Here is a 22,707-nt window from a genome sequence, read left to right as displayed (position 1 = left end):
CAGGCCTGTTTCTGCCTTTTACCAATCACTATTTTACATTAAAACAACGGGAGGTCACAGAGACAATCGCATAAACCGTTATTTGGCCATAAACGATGGATAACATTATCCAAGCCCTCTCAAAATGACACACATTAAAGGAAAGCTGAGCTGATTTTGCACTTCCTCCCCACAGCCTTTGAAAAAAAAAAAAAAAAAAAATAGAAAAGTGAAATGCTCTCACACCCTGATATTTACATTCACAATGCGGAGCTTGCTGACATGTACAAACCCGCGCTTGCCGCCTTCTCTGTAATACTGTTGGTATTTAGACAGTGTCATCAAAACCTCCCCAAAATAAACTTGTCAGAACATATTGCCCTCTCGCTCCTTTTGGCAACTATTTACCAGGGATGTGATGTATGACTCAGCAACCTCCTTTTCTCCGCGCGCAACTTTCAAGTCAAGAGGGGTTATCACTATTTAAACCATGCAAATACGCTCCAATTTTTTAGACCAAGGGCGGTGGTGATGGTGGTGGTGATAGGTTGGGGAGGGTGGGGGGGGGTCATCAGTTACCTCATTGCCCACAAAGTTACGCCGCAATTACTGTAATGACAACATCACTGCGCTGCTTAAACCGGCAGCACCGGCGCTTTTAAGCTGTCATTACCTTGTGTCATTACACTCCCACATGAATGCTGGGAATTTGTCAGTGAAGAGAAAGATCTACAAGAGTGTGAAATCCCCTTCTCTCCCCCAGTCTTTGTACCGGGTACGGTACCTTGCAAAAGTATCCACATCCTCTACAAAAGCGTTGTTATTCAGCTGTGGGCCACAGGAACCGTTTCTTTTTTTTCCCCCTCATCAGAAATGTGATAAATTAGCTTTATTTTTATCTTTATCTGCTCAATAACAAGCAAAATGTGCAAGGTTTTATTGAAGCAAACAAAATGTTAGGCATAGGGACCTGATTGCTTCTGTAGACGAAGTTCATTCTGGAATTCCGGTGGGAGGCCGCGCAAAATCTTTCAGAGGGTCGCAAATGTGTCCTGGGTCTCACGTTGGACATCCCTGAATCCCTGATATTTTTCACATTCTGTTGCTCTACTAATACAACCCTTAGTGTATTTCTTTGGACTTATGGGGTTGACCGAAAATTAGCTCGTAATTGTCAAATAAAAAGTTTGTGGTGCACATTTGTGATAGCCTCGCCTCATTCCGATACCCCAAAATTAAACTCAGTTGTGAACTATTTGCAATTAGCAACACACCATCATGGAAAAGAGTCAAGAAGAGATCAATTACAGGCCACAAGCTGTGTACTGGGTTGATGTAACCAAAACAGAAGTTTTGACCAACACTTTAAGTCTTATGTGGAGGAAATCTAATCCTGTGTCCCTCTCCTAAACACACCAACCCTTCTTGACACATGGTGGTGACAGCATCATGATGTGGGGATCATTTTACCCAGCATGCCTCTAAAGATTTTAGGCTGAAATTACACCATTAACCCAGCAAAGAGTTGAGATAGCGATGCTGAATATAATTTGCTGGAAGGTGAAGCCCAGTTACTTATCTTTGCAGCCTCTCACTGCATTTCTCTAAAATGATCCTGCATTTATCTCCATTTCCCTGCATGATGCTGCCACCACCATGTTTCACTGTAGATATGGTGTATATGCATGTGTGCATATATGTGTGTGTGTGTGTGTGGATAGATTAATTTTCCACCACATGTAGCATTTTGCATGAGGCCAGAATGTTTCATTTTGGTCATTTGATTTTATTTATGGGTATCAGAATCAGTACTCCGAAATATATATGTGCGCCACACCTTTCAGATTTTTTATTTATTTTTTGCATTTTTGCACTTCAAAATTATGTGTCACTTTAATGTGAATAAATAAAATGAAACAAAAAAAGATTGTTGTCACCCGACCAGGCCTGCCGCAATAATCAATAAATCAATAAATCAATAAATCAACTGATCTCATGATAAATTAAAGTCTCTTTTTTGAAGAAGACTTCACAATTAATTTTATTTATTGTTTCTGTTGTTTTTGTTTGTTTATTTTGGACATGTAAAACAACTTCCAGGGTTAAATGTTCATCTGAATTTAAAGTTTATAAATCTTTGTTCTAGCATTATTATGTCCTCGTCGTTATTTTAATTGAAAATGGTCTCAAAACGACAATATCATCATTTATCGCGATAACTTCTGGGACAATTCATTGTCCAGGAAAATGTTATTATCATGACAGACCTACATCCTACTGTTAAAATCAACATAGATCCCATTAAACACACATTTTAAGTCTGATTTCTCCTGTAATTGTCCGTCTACCTTGGCGGTTAGCTGGATTTTTTTTTTTTTTTTTGAGGGGGTAGGGGGGGATTACAGCCTCCACTTGGAGAGCGTCTCCTATATGAACCTATAAGATGAATAAATGTGCCTCTTGACCACGTCTGGAGGCGCTTTACTCCCCCCCCACCCCACCCATTCCTCTGCACATTCCTTGGTTCATTTGCACCTTTTGTTGTTTCTGTCTCTGCTCCACCCGATTCCAATCTGATTTCTGCCCCTCCGCCGGCCCCGGCCCTCCCCTCTTCTTTCCTTTCCTCCTCTCTCCTCCCCCTCTTCCCTGCATCCTTTGCTGCACCTTATCGCCCGCTCTCCATCTATCCAAATTTTCTTCATTGGCATGACAGGGACCGGTGGTTGGCGACAGCCGCCGTCACGGCGGAACAATGCGCCGCGATGCTGATATTCATATGATAATAGCATCAGAGCTAAAACTGCAGAGACAGCCACACATACAGGCTTTCTTTCGTTTTTTTTTTTTTTTGCTTTCTGTCCTTCTGCTCATTTTTATCTGTATAATTGCTGTTTATTTTTCAAGAGCATAACATCTCTTTATGTTATTGTGGCACTCTCTACTAACCTCTGTTCCAACATGCCTGTCTTTTTTAACCCCCACCCCCCCCTCACACACACACACACACCCCACCCTGCAACACTATGTTGACAATCAAATTAAGTCATTTTCATTCCCATGGCCTCTGACAATGTTGTTCTGAAGCTGCCCTGTTTGTATATTTCTCTCCGTCTGCCTCTTCTCTTTCTCCGCGTCTGCCTCCTTTCTCATTTTTTTTCCTCCCTTGCTCTTCGCCATGTTGGCAGGGCCCAATCTACCAGCTGATATCAGCATTCCCTGGCACTCTGCCAACTGGCAACACTGCAGGAGAGAGAAAAAAAAAAGGGAGAGAAGGAGCGAATGAAAGAAAATTAGTGAATAATAGACGGCGGGAGGGTACGAGAGGATGAGAGGGGGATGGGAGAAGAAGTATGAATCAGGGAGAGAAAGAAAAGACAGACGAGAGTGGGGAGAAAAGAAGATGGGGAGAGAAGGAACAATAATGGTGGATTAAGAAAGGGCTGTGTGTGAGTGTTCATGTGATTGATATGGGGTGATATCCCTGTGAGTCATAGCTGAGCTAAAATGTCAACTGGCTACATGAGAATCTCTTTGTCATCCAGCCTCAGCGACACACACACACACACACACAAACACACACGCAAACACGTCCTACAAACACACATATGATCCCGCCGCCATGCGAACGCCAACATATCTGCCACACCTGCAAGCACAGATGTTCTATTGTTTTTGCACATTGATTTATGACCTTTTGTTTTGTTGCGGGCGCATTCGCCGCTGCTCAACTGCACCGAATGATGGGCATGAAAACAACAACAACAACAAAAAAAACAACCTCCACAGCCTGAATGTGCATAAATCCAGTCAAACTGCTGTGTACTCCAAAAAAAACATTTGGGGTGTGTATGTGAGTAAGTGAGTGAGCCTGCCAAAAAGAAGGGAAAAAAAAAAGGCTCAATATGCTGTATATCACACTTTACGTTTTAGCTGACGTGTTAACTGGGGTGACAGTCGCAGTGCAGGCAACACAATAGTCAAAAAACGCTTACATTTGTAAATTACCTAAGCAAGTAGCCATGACTAAGCAAAGTACAACCACACCCGAGCAGAGGACTCAAGAAATATTGTTGTGTCACCGTGGAGGCATGCTCCCTGTGTATAGAATCCTGATTTAAGCAGAAAAAAAAGAAAAAGCTGCTACTGTATGTGTGTACAGGAAGGGTGTGTGGGGAAGTCAAAACATTGCGCGCCCATCCTGTTTGGGACACTCCATGTCCTGCCGTGGTGCCCTTAACTTCTAAACACACACACATAAATGCACACCGGTGCGCAGTCACACTCCGGCTAATCGTCCCATATGTGCTGACAGTATGCGGGAGAATCCCACGAACACATGTAGGAGGAAATGAACAGGTGCACACCTGTTACGCGTTGAGGCGCACGTTCTCACACCCACGCAGGCTGAGGAGTAAATGAAGATCAAGTGACGGGTTTCTTTTTATGTACATACGTTAAAACGTGGTTTTAAAACCAGCGAGCATGCATGTCGTTTGTTTTGTCGTTGGAAAATGATGATGGAACGTGTTCAAAGTGTCTTCGATGCAAATTGCTTTTAATCCTGTTCAACAAGAAAGGGACAAAAAAAAATCCTACGGTTTGATGCTCAGTATTGCAAATCATTTCCTCTTACACTTGTACAAATTTACCATTAGGCTTTTAGTTAGATTATTACTAAAATACAAGTCTGCATGAAATTTTGGAGCTGAACAGAAACTCATGTTCAAAAATGTTTTTTTTTTAAGCTTGATATTGAGATATTTGTGTTGGATCTTCCTGTTCACTGATTAAGTTTATTTGTTTATGTTGTCCCCAGGAAATTATAGAAGGAGGCTGCCTCAGAAGTGTTTCCCCCCTAGGCCGAGACACTAAAGAATGGCATAACACCAAACACACTGCTAGTAAGTTTCTGCCCCTCCCTTCGAGACAGGATGTATGTATGTACAGTTGTCCTCAAATGGACACTTTTAGAATGTGTTTTTTTGAAAGCAGAAAATTGATCGTAGTCCAGGAGGGGTTAACTATTTTAGTGATTTAAAAACAGTAAGTTCAATGATATTTCATTCAATCATTGCCTGACTTCTGCTTGTCTTTATCTTTTCAATGATAGAGGATGGATTCTCCACCAGAGTGTGTGTTGTCTCTTGCTTGTGAGCAGCCACAGTCTCCCCAAACGCTGCCATCTCTTGACCACAGCCCTCAAGCCTCCTCTCCTCTACCCGACAGCCCCGTTGTCCTGCCGATCCCCAGCCCTGAACCTTCCCCGCAGAGCCCTGACACCACACCATATTTTCCCCTCTCTCCCTTCCCTCTACAAGAGGTCAACAATAATGACTGCCTTGATCTTGAGGGAGAAGATTGCGAAGAAGAGCTAGATGGAATTCCTCCATCTCCGACCCCAGCAGTAGCTTTGTTTCCAGGAGGAAGCGCTCAAGATGCGGGATGCAACCCCGGTTTGGATTCCTCCCCACCAGACACACCGTCAGCTCCTTTTCTTGGTTACGGTGCCCTTGAGTTGGCCCTTTCTTCAGGACAGGGTGGAAACTGCAGCGATGAGCTAGATCTTCAACTGTTCCAAAAGGAAACTGTTACCAGGGCAACACCTGGAGCTGGAGGGGCCTCGCCTGGGCCTGCACTCAAGTTTCCCTGTCATGTGTGTGGGAAGAGATTTAGATTCCAAAGCATCTTGTCTCTTCATGCTCGAGCACATAGTTTGGACCGAGAACGAAGAGCTGCATCGCTGTACCGCACTAGACCCCCCTCATCTTCCCTTAAGCAACATCTCAAAATCCATCAGAATCACAAAGATTTGCTCTCCAATCACAGAAGTCGTGCAAATCAGCGTTTACTGCCAAAAACTCTAATCCAGCACCTCACGGAGGAGGAGGATGTCAATGGAGAGGACAAAGGTCTAGATGATGATCTGAAGCCAGACCAGAACCCAAACTTTTTATTGGATGACAGCACACCCTTGACCCCACCCCTCACAGAAGATCCTGTATCTGTAACCTCCCCTTATTCCTCTACTGGCGAGGGCTCGTCTGTTGCCACAGCACCTACGTTTCGCTGCCATGCCTGTAAGGGAAAATTCCGCACAGCTTCAGAACTGGCACGCCACGTCCGCATCCTCCACAACCCGTACAAATGCACCCTTTGTCCTTTCTCTGCCAGCCAAGAAGAGAGTCTGGCATCTCACTTACAGGAGTGTCACCCCTCCCCGGAGGTGTCGGCCTTGACAACAGCCTTCAACTGCAGGACCATCATTGACACACCAGTGCCCACCCCAACCCATACTCCCGCCCCGACCCCAGGTAACGCTCAGATCTCATCGGCTGCTGGAATCTCTGCATCCTCTTCAGTGCCAGCATTTCGCTGTGATACTTGTGGCCAGAGATTTACGCAGTCCTGGTTTCTGAAGGGACACATGCGAAAACACAAGGACTCCTTAGATCATAAGTGCCAGGTGTGTGGACGTGGCTTTAAGGAGCCTTGGTTCCTCAAGAACCACATGAAAGTTCATCTTAACAAGCTTGGCCTCAAAGCTGGATTAGGAACCCATGGTATTCTCGGGAATGCTGAGCAGCAGTCAAAGGGTTCTGCTAGTACGCACACACTCAACTCCCTGTACTCAAGCCTGCTCATGGCCCACCGAGGAAGTGGAGCCAGAGGTGGACAGGGAAGGTCTGACAGAGAAACTGGGGGTAGGATCGACATGAGTTTAAGCAAGTCTGCTATCCTGGGATACCTTGGCTTGCCCAGTGATGGCAGCGGGGCCAGTTGCATGGAAAGACTTCAAGCAGCAGCTCAGGTGGCAGAGATGGGAAACAGTGGTGGAGGTATTAGTGGAGGTGGCGACCCCACCAGAGGAGGGGGAACATCCAGAGGAGGTGGCACAAGTGAAACCACATCAGCTATTTCAGAAGGAGGGGATCAGGCAACTTGGTGGCAGCTGGTTGCTCGCAGCCTGGCTGTTTCACAGCAGCAGCAGCAGCAGCAGCAGCAGAGACCACAGCAGCGAGGGCAGCAGCAAGGTCAGCGAGCCCCAGGTCGAAGTTCAGTGATCACAGAAGCAGACCAAATCAGGGTCTACCGATCAGGCCTAGATCCCAGAGGAGAGTCGGGAGGAGCTGGAGGGCCTTGGGAATGCCCGGACTGCGGAAAGTTGTTCCGCAGCCTGCAGCAGGTGGTTGTGCATGCTCGCGTCCATGCTCAGAGGCCGCAGAATCGTGGCACCAGTGAAGAAGAGGGGGCTGGTACTCGAAGAGGAGTGGGGTTGGGAAGAGGAGGCGGCAGCAGTGATGTAAGACCAGAATCCCAACTTCACGGTGGTGGATCTCAGCAAATGGGAGACGGAAGACAGGAATCAAAACTGAACAGTAGTGTATCTCAGCAAGCAGGAGCAGTCACAGGGTTTCACTCTGTTATTTCAAACTTCAAAGGTATCACATCTGTTTTCTTGTCTTCTTTTTGTTCTCTGCTGTTTGCTTGTTCACACCTTATGTGTAATTTTCTCTTCTATAGTTCTACTGTAGTAAATAATACCTATTTCTTCAGTGAAAACTGTTATGCTAACATTTTGTTTTCCTTTTTTTCCACTCGCAGGAGAAAACGGCTTCACAGCAGTCTCCTCCATGCCCTCAGTTCCCACCAGGGAGCGAGTGCGTGGCAGAGGGATAAAAGACTGCCCCTACTGTGGCAAAGCCTTCCGCTCTTCCCACCATCTCAAAGTGCACCTGAGAGTTCACACAGGTGAGACGCAGCTGTGGGCTTAATAAGCCACTTTTCTCTGTTTTTTTTACCTCTAGAAATCCCTGGAAAGGTTTCTTGAGTGTTGTCTCGTTTTCAGAACTACCTCTTTATTTTTCCACACATTGACTCCAGAGAGCTGACCAGTGCTAATCATAGATCTCTACTGCAGGCAAGTGAGCGGCTCCTCTGGAGCTCTACTCCTGCGCAGGAGGAGAGCTCGGGCACATATTAACAGTAGCTTCTGAAGAGAAAATTAAGCCATGCTGGGGATTTAAAAGCGAGACGGAGCTCACTTCTCTCACTCGCGTGCACCCTCATCTCCACTGCAAGGTCAGACAAATATAGACTTTATGACCGGTGATTGAAACAATGAGAGGTATTTTCTCAAACCTACATAAAAAAGAACCACAGACAACGTATATGAGTTTTCAACCAAACTTCTGCAGAAGGAGAAGACACAGTGAACTGCTTCTCCAAGCCGCTCACCATGTGTTCTGAAAACCTTCAGTTTGTTTGTCTCTTTTATTAGCAAGAAGGGTGTGAAAAGGAATGGAGGGGGTGAAACCCCACATCCTATCTTCACAGTAGGATGTGAATTCAGAAACAAAGAAGGGGGACACAGAAATTTAATTAACACACAGATAGGTTTACAGCTCAGGAGTATCCCAGGAAGATCTAAGTCACCATCTGTAAAAACATGCTTGAGATTAAGGAAGATTTAATTGTGTCTCCACAGTTTCAACAAATTTGAACACTAAACTTCTAAATAGAAAAATAACTAGTAACATAAAATTACAAATGTAAGAATGATAAACATAATTCTAACAAACAATGCTGGTTTACATGAGGAACTTAAAACAATTCAGTCTAATAAAGGACAAAAATTAAACCTGTTTGTAGCAGAGTATGAATGGATTGGAGTCACATGTATATCATCAACATACAGTGATTTACAAGGTTATCAAAAGATTCTTTTAACCCCGTCTCTGTCAAGAGGACTCTTGTGTCCTCATGGAGCCATTTAGATAACATGAAATCAGCAGTCTCCTCCATGCCCTCAGTTCCCACCAGGGAGCGAGTGAGTGGCAGAAGGAGCTTTTGGGGTGAGTTAAGGGATAAACTTTCACATTTTTTATTGTTACAACTAATTACTACAAGGTATATTGTTGGAATTGAATGTAATAGACCAACACAAATTAGCATAATGCCAAGACGCAACAAACTTTGCATCAAAGATTGAAATGTTTGCCCAAACTCAGTCAGATTGGAAGGGTTGAATTCGTGAACATAAACTTTAATCAAGCCAAGAAGATTAAAGGAGTGGGACTGGGAGCAATTTCTCAGTCATGGTTGGGTGTGAACTTTAACTTGGCCATTCTAAGATTTTGATAGGTTTGAGCTAACCCAGTAAGTTGCTGCTGTGGCTTTATGATTAGATTTGATTTGCTGCTGGAAGGTTAACTTCCTCCCCAATCACAAGTCTTTTGGAGACTCTCAGAGCTGCATTTAGCTTCATCTGAGTTTCAATCAACTTCCAATACTGTTGTTGAAAATAATCTACACATCATGATGTTGCCACCATTATGTTTCACTGAGGGGATGGTGTGTTGAAATCGCTGTGCAGTGTTAGTTTTCCTCTAGAGACAGCGGTTTTCTATGTAGGTCAACAAGTTCAACTTTGTTCACTGGATTTTGTTGAAGAGTAGAGTGAAGGGACCTGAGCAAAATTACACTATGTATATTTCAGATTTTTATTAATAAAAGAAAAAAAAATCAATTGATGTTTATCAAATCAGTAAGAATTGTGACTAAGAATGTGATTTTTCTTTAACGTTACAATTTTGTGTTCTTTCATAAAAATCATCTCATAAAATATGTTGAAACTTGAAGTTGCTACATAGCAAAATGTGAAAGAATTAAAGGCTTAAGAAAACCTTTGCAATGCAATATAGCGTTCAGTCCCAGTTTGGAGTTAACACTAAAATAACAAGAATGCAAGTTAATAAAAATATATCTTTTTAATATTTCTTGCTGCTAGTGGTCTTTATTGAGCATAATTAGAAAAAAAGCAGAGAAAAAAAGAAATACAGCAACAGTGTTATTGTTAGCAATCCAACCCCTGGTGGATGCGTTAAAGACTCCATGTCTGGTGTTCCCAAATCTAACACTGCACCACATGCTGACCTTAATACACTTGTTGGTAAGAAAATGATGACATCAAAAGGAAGAACCTGGCCTCTCTTGCAGCGCCTCCCTAGTACTGTTAGATTGTCCGTGGCCATTTATTAATATTTTCCTGTGCTTCATACATCTCATTAAAATTAAACACCATCTTGTCCATTTGCGAGATCTCCATCAATCTCAATCAGTCCAAAATGCACTCTGTGAGTTCTTCAAAGTATTCTCACCGTTCTACAGCAGAGTCCGATCGTGAGAGGACAATCTGTTAATTTTCAGCTTTTTTTATGTTGTGGATAAGATCTTTTGCACTTTTCATATGCAATAGGTTTCCTGCTGTTGACAAGCAACATGAGCCTCTGATACAACCAGCTGTGGTATTTTTACTGTAATGGAACACTGCCATCTACCTTCAAACTCTGCAACTACAGCTCCCACTGCACACCAATAAAATGTAACCCAGTGGCACTTATTTACCCTTAGCTGCACTAACATTGCACTCTAAGGGTATCCACCTAGTGAGGTCTTGTTCCTGCGTTAGCTTCACTGCTCCATATGTCTTGAACTTTTCACATTTTGTCACATTTGTCACATTACAACCACAAACTTATTTATTTATGTATTTTATTCATATTTTATGTGATTCACCAACAAAAAGGAGTTAGACCCAGTTACTAGACTAGACTTTGGAGGTGCTGCAGAGATCCACCAGGAATGAAAAATTACAAAAATATTTTTAAAAACTTGCTTTTATTTAAATAATCTGCTCTGAAATTCAAAGTTCAATTAAATACAAGATGATAAACATGTTTGTAAAACAAGATGGTAGGCACTGTGTGAGCCGACATCACACTTAACTTGTATTATTTGTGATTTTGCATTATTTTTGTCCACTTCTATGTTTGGCTTTTTCAGTTAGTGAAAGACATGCTGTCCACATGCAAACATGCGGTAAATTTCCATAAGTAATTAAGAACAAATGTCCGTTCACACAAACGAATGCTGCATACAGAGAGCAATGAAGTGTCTATGTCACAGTTTCAAAGAAGACGCAGCTTTTTGGCCACATGGAAACATAAAACCGCAGCTTTGAAATGTATCTAGTCTGGGACCCGATTTCAAAAATAATTGTTTCTGGTTTCCCAAAATGCCGGATACGTGTGAACGCACAGCCTAAATGACAAAATCCCTTTGTGGATACAGCCAAGATAAACCTAATCTTGTCTACATGTGAACAGGGCCTGAGACTTGTGGTCAATGTTACATATGTCCAGATGTAATCAGTCTGATTTGACGTACTCTTTTTTCTGCAGGTGAGAGACCCTACAAATGCCCCCACTGTGACTATGCAGGCACTCAGTCTGGGTCACTGAAGTACCACCTCCAGCGGCACCACAGGGAGCAACGCAATGCCTTATCAGCTTCCTCCAATTCCTCCTCTGGGCCCACCTCCAGCATTCACACATCTGGAGCCCCTGGACTGGTCAAGCAGCGCCGATCTCAGCTCAACCACGGCCCGATCAACCGAGGCACTGCTGATACAACCGTTTCACGGTCCAGCCAGCAGTCTTGGCTCCTGGGCCTCCCAGACCAACGGGAACATCGGAAGGCTCTGGCAGCTCTAAGGGATGTCGACTTGGAGACCCAGTACAGGTATCTGTCTGGAGTTATGGGGGCCCTGTACCAAGGAGGAATGGAGGGAAACTGGATTAGGGGATCCCCCCCACCAAAGACTACTAAAGTATCCCGACGTAAGCCTCTCACTACTAGTCGAATGGTTCAGCCACAAAGTGACAAGGACGAACCTGTGCCATCAACTCAGGAGGGAGGGTTTGAACCTTTGGATCTTTCCCGTCGCACCTCGCCCAGCCATGGAGGGATGGAAGACAATGAAAGCATTGGTGCCGGGGATGGAGGAGTTGTGTTTGGTGTTGATGGTGGGAGGGATAGCTCAGCAGGGGTCAAACTGAGCCAGTGTTTGTTCTGCCCTTTTCATACGTCATCAGCTGAGCTGATGGCCATGCATATCCAAGTAAACCACACAAGTAAGTCTAGGCGCAAGAGGGTCTCCTCTGCTCTCCTGGATAATGAACGCGCCCAAAGGGCCACCAAGCCACGGATGGATAACTCCGACATCGATCCTCTGACGTTATGGAGGCATGTGAGTGAGAGAGACTCTCCAGTCCCTGTGGGGCACTGGTCTTCAACTCAGCACCAGATCACTAATGGTCACCCTGAGGATACAGCAGATCATCTGGACAATGTGTCTTATCGTCAAGACTCTGTGGCTTCAGTGCCCAAGAATGTAAGAGACAGCCCAGCTGTCAAGGAAAAGACGGAGGAGGAGAAAGAAGAACTCGATGAGGAATTTGAAGAGAACATGGAGAGCAGCAGTGTGGAGGATTTGCAAGATCGGGATCTGAGGATGTCCCTCGACCTTTCACCAGCTCTGAGCCCCAACCACATGGCAGCGGAGGATGACAAGGTCCTAACTGGTTAAAAGAAAGAGACAGAGGGAGTTTCAGCTGTACATGTGACAGACAAGAAATAATGCAAAAAGGCATCCCTTCATAGTTTAATTTATGAGAACACGTGAAGAGTCTTGAAGATTAATGTTTCCGCAAAACGGAGGGAAAAAGTGCTACTTTAATATTCCCTCTGGTATGACTTGTCTACTATCTTTGTGACTGCTTAATCCTCTACAACATACACTAATATTCCTGTAATCTCAAAGGAGCATGGACACAACTTTTCAGGATTTTTGTAGGCCACCTTTTGTATTTGTCCCTCTCCACCCGCCCCAAGAAAAAGCCCAAGGTTGATGCTTTTTGAGATGATATTCTATTCAACAAACATCTGCTAAGGGTCTAGGATCATTCCAGAATCTCAAACTTTGACGCACTGCTGTATAAGCAGTGTATTCCTGACTACTACACTGAGTGAGCTGAACAGGTAACTCTACAGAATGACCACTGAACAGTTTGAGACTGTCAGCTTCATCTTCCTCCTCAATCCACAGAAAGTTTTAAGCTATCTGACATTAATTTAAGGCATGAGGTGACCGTTTCCTCGACTGTGTATCACTGCCTTGTTTTTCAGCTGTGTTTATCGATTACTGTCCTAAAAAAACTTATCTGAAAGAAAAGTTTGTATTTTTTTTTGTTGTTGTTGTAATCAGTTAGTGCCTGTTCATGTATGTTGTCAAAAGAGTCTCTGGCGTTGTCCGAGTCTCGCATAGGTCGCTAATTTTATCGGAATATACAGTTTCAAATGATTTAAATACAATATATTTGTTTAAAGTGGTTCTAGGGTGTTGTGAATAGTTGTAAAAGAAATGCTACATCATAGCGTTAATGTTCTTGACACAGACTGTAGCCGGTTTGTGGTTCTTTTCAAAAGGAATTTAAAAAAAAAGTAGGCAATGACAAGATGTTTAAAGACTACGAGATAGAAAAGGGGCACAGTTTAGAATTCAGTGTTTTCAGCACTAACTGGGTTGTGGTCCGTTGTGCTGAACAAATGATAAATCAAGGACTTGAGGGCTGTAGGGGGGAAACTGAGCCCTCTTCCACAATCAGCTGGCACGTTGTATTAAAAAGAACTGTGTCAAAAATAGAGGGTTGAAAATGAGAAATAAATACAAAGTTGCTACCAGACAAGACAAAATCCGAGAAATAAGCTGTACTTTTGGGATATGGTGACTTTTGGACAACTAGAGTCCTTCTCTTCTTTCTTTTCTGTAAAAAAAAAAAAAAAAAAAATCCCCGAAAAGACAACGGTAGGAATAATTATTAAAACACTAACACATGCTTAGACATCCCAGTAGTATATGTGTAGCTTTTGTAAAGACAAGAAAAGAAAAACCCACAGACTTTTGTTTATTTTCATTTCAAGATGCTTACAGAAAAAGGTTATCAATATAGGTAATATTGATTATAATGTTTGTGAGCTAAGACTAGTTGGAATGTCTATACAGAGCACTGTGCAAGGTTTGAGTTCCCAAAGTAGTTGTTTTTTTGTTGACTATCGATAGACCAAACTTTTTGTTTTTTCCAATGGCAGTTTTTGTTGTCATTTTAAATGTGTAAGTGTGTGGCTTGAGTAGATTTACCCCATCAATTAACAAACTGTTGCGAAGCGTAATTAGAGCTCAAGATATAAATAAGACTATCTAGTAAAAAAATAAAGTACCCCAGAGATTTGAAGTTATGGCTAATAAAAGTAGACGGCACTGGCTGATGTCGACTTTTGTTATTTGATGGGGTATAAGGCTTGTGGAGTGATATCAGAACAAATGTTTATGTTGTTGGCAGTGTCAGTCTGCATTAGCATTAGTACACATGTAAGTCAAAATTTGTGTAGCACTACCAGATATTTCTAGAGAATTTTCTAAACACATTATACATTTAGAGGGCATCGTCAGGCATATCTGTTTCCACACATACCTCTAAAAGGTCTGATAATCTCCTGTCTTCTGCTGATGTGCTTCGTGATGCTAACGCTAATACTAGTTTTTGTCCTCTTTATGAAAACTTAGCTGTAACTTTTTTAACATTTAAAACAACTGGTCCTGGTTACTTGTTACAGTCTTACTTTTTTTTTTTTTTTTTTTTAAAAAAAAGAAGATGAATAAATTATTTAAGCTACGCTTTTAAACTAAGACTTTACAAATGCAAGAAGTTAATATGCTGATGCTAGTTGCTTTCTCTTTGTGGAATCTTTGATTGCGACTGTTTTAATCTTTGACCCTTTAACAATTCGGATAAACTATTACAGTTTTACATCAAACAAAAAAAGGAAGTAAATAAACTTAATTTTAGCTACATCTTTTAACGTTGATGCAACATTACAAGTAAAAGAAGCTAGGATGCTAGCACTAGCTTGCTTCCTCTCCATGGAATCTTTGATGTGACAATTTTAATTTCACACTTTTAACTTTTCAGACAAAACAGTTGTTACAGTTTAAGAATAAAAACCAAAGAATCCGAGTAAATGATAAACTTTATTTTAGCTGTACTTTTTAATACATGCAACATTAAATCTAGGTATGTAATGGGGTCAGTTTGTTCCTTCGCTAATTCATACGTCCATTCTGTACTCCCGTGTCAGTGATGTATCTAGGTAGTTTAACTTTTTGATAAAGTATGAACATAAATAGTACTCACAAAATATTTATTGCTTTTTTTTGTGAATTTCATATTACACCCCATTATCTATTGTGTTCCTGATTGCTGTGTGGGTTAACTTAAGCTTAAATTAACATCACATAACCTCAGTGTTTATTTATAGTAAACACTGAGAACAATACAGAACATTACTAAAACAACCAGTGGTTATATCTGGTACAAAATGTACCCAATGTGGATACAAAAAGACACACTGTTGGTACAAAACACTGACAAATCTCAGCAGAAACACTGGATTATGAAACAAGAAAATGTGAAAAGCACAAGATTGCAAGCGTGGGAATTGCCCAGCAAAATCTACTTGAGGGCCCTGTACTGCCAAAGCTTAGCTTGACAACACACATTAATTTGCCTAAAGTAATGTAATTTAACTATACATATCAACTGACTGTACATCCCAATGAAACATGACTTTAAAGTCCTCATTTGTACTATACCAGATTTTACAGATTCAGTTTTTGCAAAAATGCATAGCATCTGTAGAAACCCCACTGTTTGGTTAAGTCTCTTACAACAATATTGTTGGTCAGTGGCTCATGATGACACACTGCCATGAGAAAATAATGCTACAGTATTAGTTTTACTACACATTTGACGCTGTAGAGGATAGATTTTGATCACCAGATATTCCAGACTGCCACAGATTTTGATAGACTTCCACTGCTCATGTGTTGCAGGCCCAACATGTGATGTATACACGGCAACAGAAGCAGCTGCAATTCTGATGTCACGGCAATCACCGAATCATATCTACACATAAACTCACTCTCTATGCAAATGTGGAACTGTTGGATTATGGATGCTTAAAACTAATATCTGTGTCTCTGTTATAAATGTGCACAAATTTTTGTAGAAAAAGGAAAAAAACAATTTTGCGACAGCTGTAAGTGGCTTCTTATTCAGTTGTTGGAGCAATAAGCTCTCAGGAGCAGCGATGTACGACACGTTTTGGGGAAGTTGTAGTGTAAGATTGTACAGAAGAGCTTTTGATGAGTTGTGATAGTTATGGTGGAGCCAGTTGCGCATTGTCCAAAAAAAACCTTGAAGAACAAACCATCTTCCTCCTGCTACTTCCTATTCGTCTTCTTTGTCATTTCTGCCAGGAGTAACATCCAGCTGTTGATCACGCAACTTGCGTGATGCGAACAAAAATGTTTCCATTACAGTTGCTTGAAATACATCTATTTTGATACTGCTGAAAAACCACCTCATTTCAGCACTAAAACGTTATCAAAGTATGTGAATTTTTCTTTTTAGTCCTGTGCTTTCCTTGAAGCAAATGTATTTTTGCTATTTTAATTTGCACAATTTTATGGTAAATGCGGCTGCTGACCTACATTCTGATTAATTTATCTAAGTATCAGAGGACTTTGTGAGACCTTTGAGATATCTTTAATGTATGCATAAGTATGAAAAAAATTCTCATGTCACAGCAGAAATAACTTAGCCACTCCCTGCAACAGCAGAACACTGTGAATTCCACACCACTGATCCCAAAACACGTGCATTATTGATGACTGGAGTGAATCAGAAATAAATATGCCACAAAACTTCATATTCCACACAATCTCTATCTTTTCCCATATTTTTAGACTTAAACAAGTGCTTCTCAATACACCAGCATATATGCCAATATGGAAAGCTGTTCTGAAAACATTTAGTGATGGAAACACTTCCGACGTTGCCCTTCTACATGTTAGCTGTGTTCAGAATGTTCTCCAGTGGTATCTGGTGGCTCCGTACAGACTGTGTGTACTAAATGGTTTGGATTAGGTTAACATTGGTTCTGAAAATGTGCCACAAGAGTCCTTCTAGAGTTACTGCCACCACACTTTAATGTGCATTAATGTGTTTGGAGTCTGATTTTTTTAGAGCACCTTATGAGTTTCGTAGTGAAAAAGTCCCTTAGTGGTGTCTCCTTTACAACTACTATCAATGCCACCGTGCCTTCTGTTTCAAGCACTTCCTGGTGTATTTTGTAAAACTCACCAAAAGCACTTAGCCTATATCACACTTTTGCTCCTCTCTTCCCATTTTTTCCTCTCTGTTCATATTCCCTTCTTTTATCATCCCTCATTCCCTTCATCACACTGGCTTATTTCTTTATTCTTTCGTTCCCATGTCTTTGCTTCCCGACCGGCCGTTCTCTCCGGTGGAGAGCTGTTTTCGTGCCAGCGTCTCCTGCTCATCAGGCCCGTTGGGCCTTAAACAAGGCCACTGGGCCTCAATTTTAACCCCGACTCTAAAAAAATTTAAAAAATAAAAAAAATTACAAACTTTCTAAGTAAGCCCTAGGTGATTTTTAAAAAATGACTGTAGCTGTAGAGTGAGACTACCTGTAGTCGTCATACTAATCCTTGGTAAACCAAAGCCCCAAAGTCTTTGATTCTTGAACGATGTTTTTTTTTTTAAACATCATGAGGTGCCAAAACATGTCCAATGCGACACTAAAAAGATACAAACGCTTGAGAAAGGAGGACAACTTACAGATCTTTGTCCCTTCCATTCCGTTTTCTTTCCATCCCCCTGCTTGCTCTTCCTCCACGTCCTTCTCTCGTCCATAAATCAGTCTCTAGCACCACTCGAAGGTGACGTGTACTATCTGGTATTGAGGCCTTTATTAGAGTTTTTTTTTTTCTCCTTTCTGTTTGTGTGGTGTTTGTTCAATGCCGTCGAGATGGAAAAATGCTCTTATAATGATAAGTATTATTGTTTTTGGCATTATGGTTAAAAAAAAGAAATGTGATGTTGAATGTTGTACAGATAGCTCTAGAGATGTTGTGTTTTTGTTTGTTTTGGGTTCTTGTTTTTTTTTTTTTTGTTTTGTTTTGTTTTTTTGTTCTTTTTAAGAGAGCACAAACTCCAGCGATGGCCCCTTCAGCTCCTCCCACTGGCATATGGGAATAAAACTGCCGGCCAATCATTGTACTACAGACAATGGTCCTGTCACTATGACTTATTGATGGAGGCAAAGTGACGCTGCTGAAGTTTATTGATCTGAGAGAACCATAAAAAAATTTGGTAAACTTTATGCTTTAAAAAAACCCTGCAAAATAAAAAGATGTGTGTCGCATACTAGGAGCTAAATTATTAGAAAAACATATTTCTTGAGATAAAATTGTATTAAATTGTTAATCCTGGTTTGTATGTGTTCAATTATGCATATCTTATGTGCATGATTCCGTTTTTTAAGAGCATTTCATGCAAAAAAAATATATATATATATTACTACTCATTTCAAAAAGAAGTGAAAATTATTCAATTTAAATTTATTATCTTGCTCATGTGGACGAAATTCTCCTAAAGTAATCATATCTAACACTTCTAAAAGGTTCATCTCTCATCTCCTGGTCTTACGATAAGGTTGTCTTTTTTTTTTGTTTTGTTTTTAATCAACTATTGCCTTGAAATGACAAATCTCTCATGAGGTGAGGGGGCCACGCTAAGTTTGGGCTCTTGTGTAGTTGACTGCCATTGCAGTGAGGGAAAAACTGACCTAACATAGTAGTGACTAATATAACTTTGTGGACAAATGGAAAAAAAATAAGAAACACATTAGAAATAAAAACATGGAAAAAAATAATAAAATCTGTCTTTTTTTATGCATATCTACCCAGATTTTTAGATTTTTACTTTTAACACCTTTGACAGGTTTCAACATAAAGATCTGATTACCCTGTATGTTTAAATGCTGGGTGTATTGCTGAGAAAGTGTTACTTTGGACTTGGAAGAGAAGAGCGCCCTCATGTGGACATATGCTAGATTGCAACCTTATGTATTTGTTGCATGTAAAACAAGAAAATTGAAGGCTTCTGCTTGCTGCAGTTGTTTCTGTCTTCATTGCAGGTATCAATGTGACTCGTTGTTACGACAAAGAACTCGAGGGGTTTTCTTTAAAGGGATAGTTCCACATTTGCAGGACTAGGGTTCAGTTAAGATGTTGTGAGTAGTAAATATCATTACTGTTGTACAGAACTTTATGGAAGATAAGTTTTGGAGCTAATCTCTAGTCTGTGGCATTTCTGAAACAAGATTGCTCAAGTCCCCCGTAGAGTTTTATCCAAACGACATGCTAAGCTGACATTGATTCGCAACAGTGATTACCCCACATGAAACATGGACTGTGAAAAAGAAGTCTTAAAGGGGAACCATTATGTATTTTCTAGGCACATGTATTGGCAAATTTATTGCACAATCAAGTAGCTATGTTACATTTAGTTAAAATAAAAATGCTATAATTAAGACTTAAAAGAAATTTGACTTTGTAATTTAATACCCTGAAAATGGGCCTCTATCACTTTAAAAACTCCTGCTGTTTCTGAAACTCCTTCAGAGAGTAGTGACAACAGTACTCCTCTATTAATCCTTGAACAATGTCTTTGTCAGTGTTGCAATGAGAAGTAGCTCATATAATGATGTGTAATTCCTCCAGGTGTTTAATAATTGCTGCTGCCACTAGTCTGAAGGAGCTGAGTGGGGACATCTTGGTGGAGGGCTGCTCTGTGAGGTAGAAGTTTGGTAACTTGGAAAATTCAGCTCTGAGGGGGAGCTGCGCCTCGAAGGTGGAGCTAGGTTCACCCAGGTGTTTTGCAAAGCTGAACGGTTGCCATGGAGATTAAAGGATTTCTCAAACATTCCAGGAGAAGAACTGAGCACCAGCTACAAAATGGATGCCATTAAGTTGGACTGCAACTTGGAGCTGCGTCCATGTCAAGTCCCACACATTTCTACAGAAATAAGACAAATGAGAAGACAAATTTTGGAAGGGGACTCAAAGTAAGACTATTAAACCTCAAGAATGCAGAACCAAGGGTCAAGCACGGTGATGGAAGGATCATGCCGTGGGACAGTTTCATTGCCAGAGTTCCTGAAAGTGAAAGACCAGCACTGAATTCTGCAACTTTCAGTCAAACCAACAGATAAATAAAGGAAACTTGGCTAGAATTAGGTGTTCCAATTAGACTAGGATACCAAACACACATCATGTTTACGACTCAGACTGAGGTAACCTGGGGTTTATGTTATGGTCTTCTACACTCATGTAATTCTTTTCAGGGTTGGAGGGTTTGAAAACTTACAAATGTAACAGAAGTTCATGTACACCAATTTATTGTCTTATACTTAACTCCACAAGCGATCTAGCAGCATTCAAATTCAAATGTTTGGGGTATCTAAAAATGTCCAGAAATACAATAGCACCATCTAGTGGAGATATTGGGTAATATGTTTGAAAAGTTTTAGTTCTAGGCATCAATCCATCCATCTATCTGTAACCCGGTCTGGATTCAGACCCAGGACCTTGTTGCCTGGAGACAACAGTGTTGACCAGCTGTGCCCACAGTTTTAGGAAGCAGATTCTAATATGTAATAACTTAATATAATCGCTTCATACAGTACTGGTACATTTAGATTACAAGACACAAATCCCCACTAGGACATGCAGACAAATTGTTTTTTCTTCTCATCTCTTTAACTTTGTACCTTGTAGAGATTTCTACAGTACCGCTCAAATCCAGGTCGTTTGGGTGAACGTTTTCTTTGGCATCCTATATTGTGTTGTGATGTCCTTTGGCATCACGTTCCACCTTTCCATTACAGATTTATGTCCTTTTCTTATGCTATTATACACTTTAAGTTATTCTAAGTTATTCTGGTTTTGCATGTAATTACTTAAGATTATTTTAAATGTCTCCTTTTAGGTGAAAATTGTTACTCATTTCAATAATGAACGCTGTTAGATCTGGGTACAATCAGGGAAAAGCTAAATTGCTCTATGTTAAAATTCACATTTAGGTTATTTTAAATGCGCCATTATTGTAAGTCTGGTTGTATGTGTGTTTAGTAGCTCTCATTCTAAGTGGCTTAATGCTCAGTGGATCCTGCTTGTGATCAGCAGATTAAATTTACATAGGAGAAAAATAAAATGCATCAAGGATGTCTACGAATAAATATTAGATAGACGCCAGCCCTGCCCTCCCACCATGACTACGATGGATGGATGAATGGATGGAAGTCATACATTGATAATGATGAACTCAAATTGTTTAAAATTTTATTTTCATTGACAAATTTATGAAATATTGGGAATAGACTAAAAGCATTTTCTAATCCAACAAAATAGAACATATCTGACCCAAAATGCTCGGAATCAGCCACCTTCTTTAATTAAAGCAAACCCATTTGGAAACCCTTTTTCAGACTTACAATAATGTGTTTTTTCTACTTTGTTGCGTTAAAAGTATTGTATGTTTAATGTATTGCTGAGTGTGTAAAAAGATTAAAAAGCTTAAGTATTTTTATTTTTTAAATTAGAAATACATATATTATGCCTTATGTCTTAGTTGTTTCAACTTGCCGATTTTGAACCTAAAGTTCAGAGCACAAATTACAAAATGGCTCCTTCAACTGCAGTAAAAGTTGTTTTAGTGGCGAAAGCAGGGGGAGGGGAAATGTTTATTTCAAAAAGCAGGTGGAGATTTTCAACCATTTCATGTTTTGTGGTCATAATTCAAACATGTCATTTTCACAAGAGCATTTACAAGGATTTCAGGACAGAATCATGTTTAGAGAAGCAGCACAGAGAAAACACGAGACTTTCACAGCTTATTTTTACAATATTAACAACTTCTCTTTTCCCATTTTTTTCACTGTATAGAAAATGTGAAGCCATGCACCATTGTTGGTCTTTAGCTTCCTAAAAGTTGTTGCTACTGTATGTGAGGATTCAAAACTGAAAATAAAACCATTCTTGTGCATCCCTAATGGTTTTAATGAGTAAGCCTAAAAATATATATATTTTTGAAACGGTGGATAAGAACAAAGAAATGTGGGGGAAAAAAACGTAAAGTAATCCCTGTATGCTCTTGGTTTATTGAACTGTAAAAGGTAAACATGAGGATAAAGCGTGTCTTGACGCTGCTTGATGGAAGCTTAAACTAGGTTGAATGATCTGGGCTTTTGTGCCCATAAACATCCGTGTCGGAGCGCATCAGGCTGCTCCCCGGTGACTGCTTCAGACTGAGTGGGCGACACCGCGAGACCGACAGAGCGAGCGAGCGAGAGAGAGAGAGAAAGAGAGAGAGAGAGAGAGAGAGCGCTGCTGTTGCACATAAACCTCACCGCTCCACGCGCTGCATCCTCCTTCTCTCTTTATCGCCACCAGAGAGCTGCAGTGCATCCGTCTGTCCCTCAGAGAGAACCGCATCTTCTTCAGTCCGACCCGGAGAGTCCGCAGCGGTTTTCCCCTCCTGCATGACAACAGTTTTATCCGGCGCTTTTTTCTTCACGGTGGTCTGAAGGACTGGGAGACACGACCGAAGTCCACTTCTGCCGCACAACTCGCACCGCGCACACGCTTCCAACATGAGTGAGGTAAGTTAAGAAAAAAAAAAAAGGAATTTTCTTTCTTTCTTTCTTTCTTTTTTGTATCTGAGCGGGTTGTACTTCATACAACAAGTGTAAATCTGAGTTCCATGTGACCGTGTGCCCGCAGTCCAGTTATGGGGTCTTCACGCGCGGTTAAGTCCCGCGTCAAAAAAAAAAAAAAAAAAAAAAAAAACGGCCCTGCTCCAGAGTCCCACCCCCCCCCTCTTTTTCCCCCCCCCCCCCCCCCCA

The 22,707-nt window shown here is 41.1% G+C and overlaps 2 protein-coding genes across 2 annotated transcripts in view; both read left to right on the top strand.

Annotated features, from left to right (window-relative positions):
* znf219 (zinc finger protein 219) overlaps positions 1-16,613 on the top strand; it is a 28,996-nt gene extending 12,383 nt beyond the window's left edge. The window contains exons 2-5 of the mRNA XM_015038843.1: positions 4,796-4,880; positions 5,090-7,418; positions 7,582-7,728; positions 11,220-16,613. Coding sequence (XP_014894329.1) covers positions 5,093-7,418; positions 7,582-7,728; positions 11,220-12,406 — 3,660 coding nt within the window. The 5' untranslated portion in view covers positions 4,796-4,880; positions 5,090-5,092 and the 3' untranslated portion in view covers positions 12,407-16,613. The remainder of the gene's footprint in view (positions 1-4,795; positions 4,881-5,089; positions 7,419-7,581; positions 7,729-11,219) is intronic.
* Positions 16,614-22,355: 5,742 nt separating this feature from the next.
* Positions 22,356-22,707, top strand: part of pcp4l1 (Purkinje cell protein 4 like 1) — a 25,851-nt gene continuing 25,499 nt past the window's right edge. The window contains exon 1 of the mRNA XM_015038842.1: positions 22,356-22,464. Within this exon, the coding sequence (XP_014894328.1) occupies positions 22,456-22,464 (9 nt within the window). The 5' untranslated portion in view covers positions 22,356-22,455. The remainder of the gene's footprint in view (positions 22,465-22,707) is intronic.

The sequence above is a fragment of the Poecilia latipinna genome, unplaced genomic scaffold (genome assembly GCF_001443285.1).
Source record: "Poecilia latipinna isolate Pla-1442-1.1 unplaced genomic scaffold, P_latipinna-1.0 Scaffold455, whole genome shotgun sequence".
Taxonomy (NCBI): Eukaryota; Metazoa; Chordata; class Actinopteri; order Cyprinodontiformes; family Poeciliidae; genus Poecilia; species Poecilia latipinna.
The sequence above is the reverse complement of the archived record's forward strand: the minus strand, read 5'-3'. Positions and strand labels throughout refer to the sequence as shown.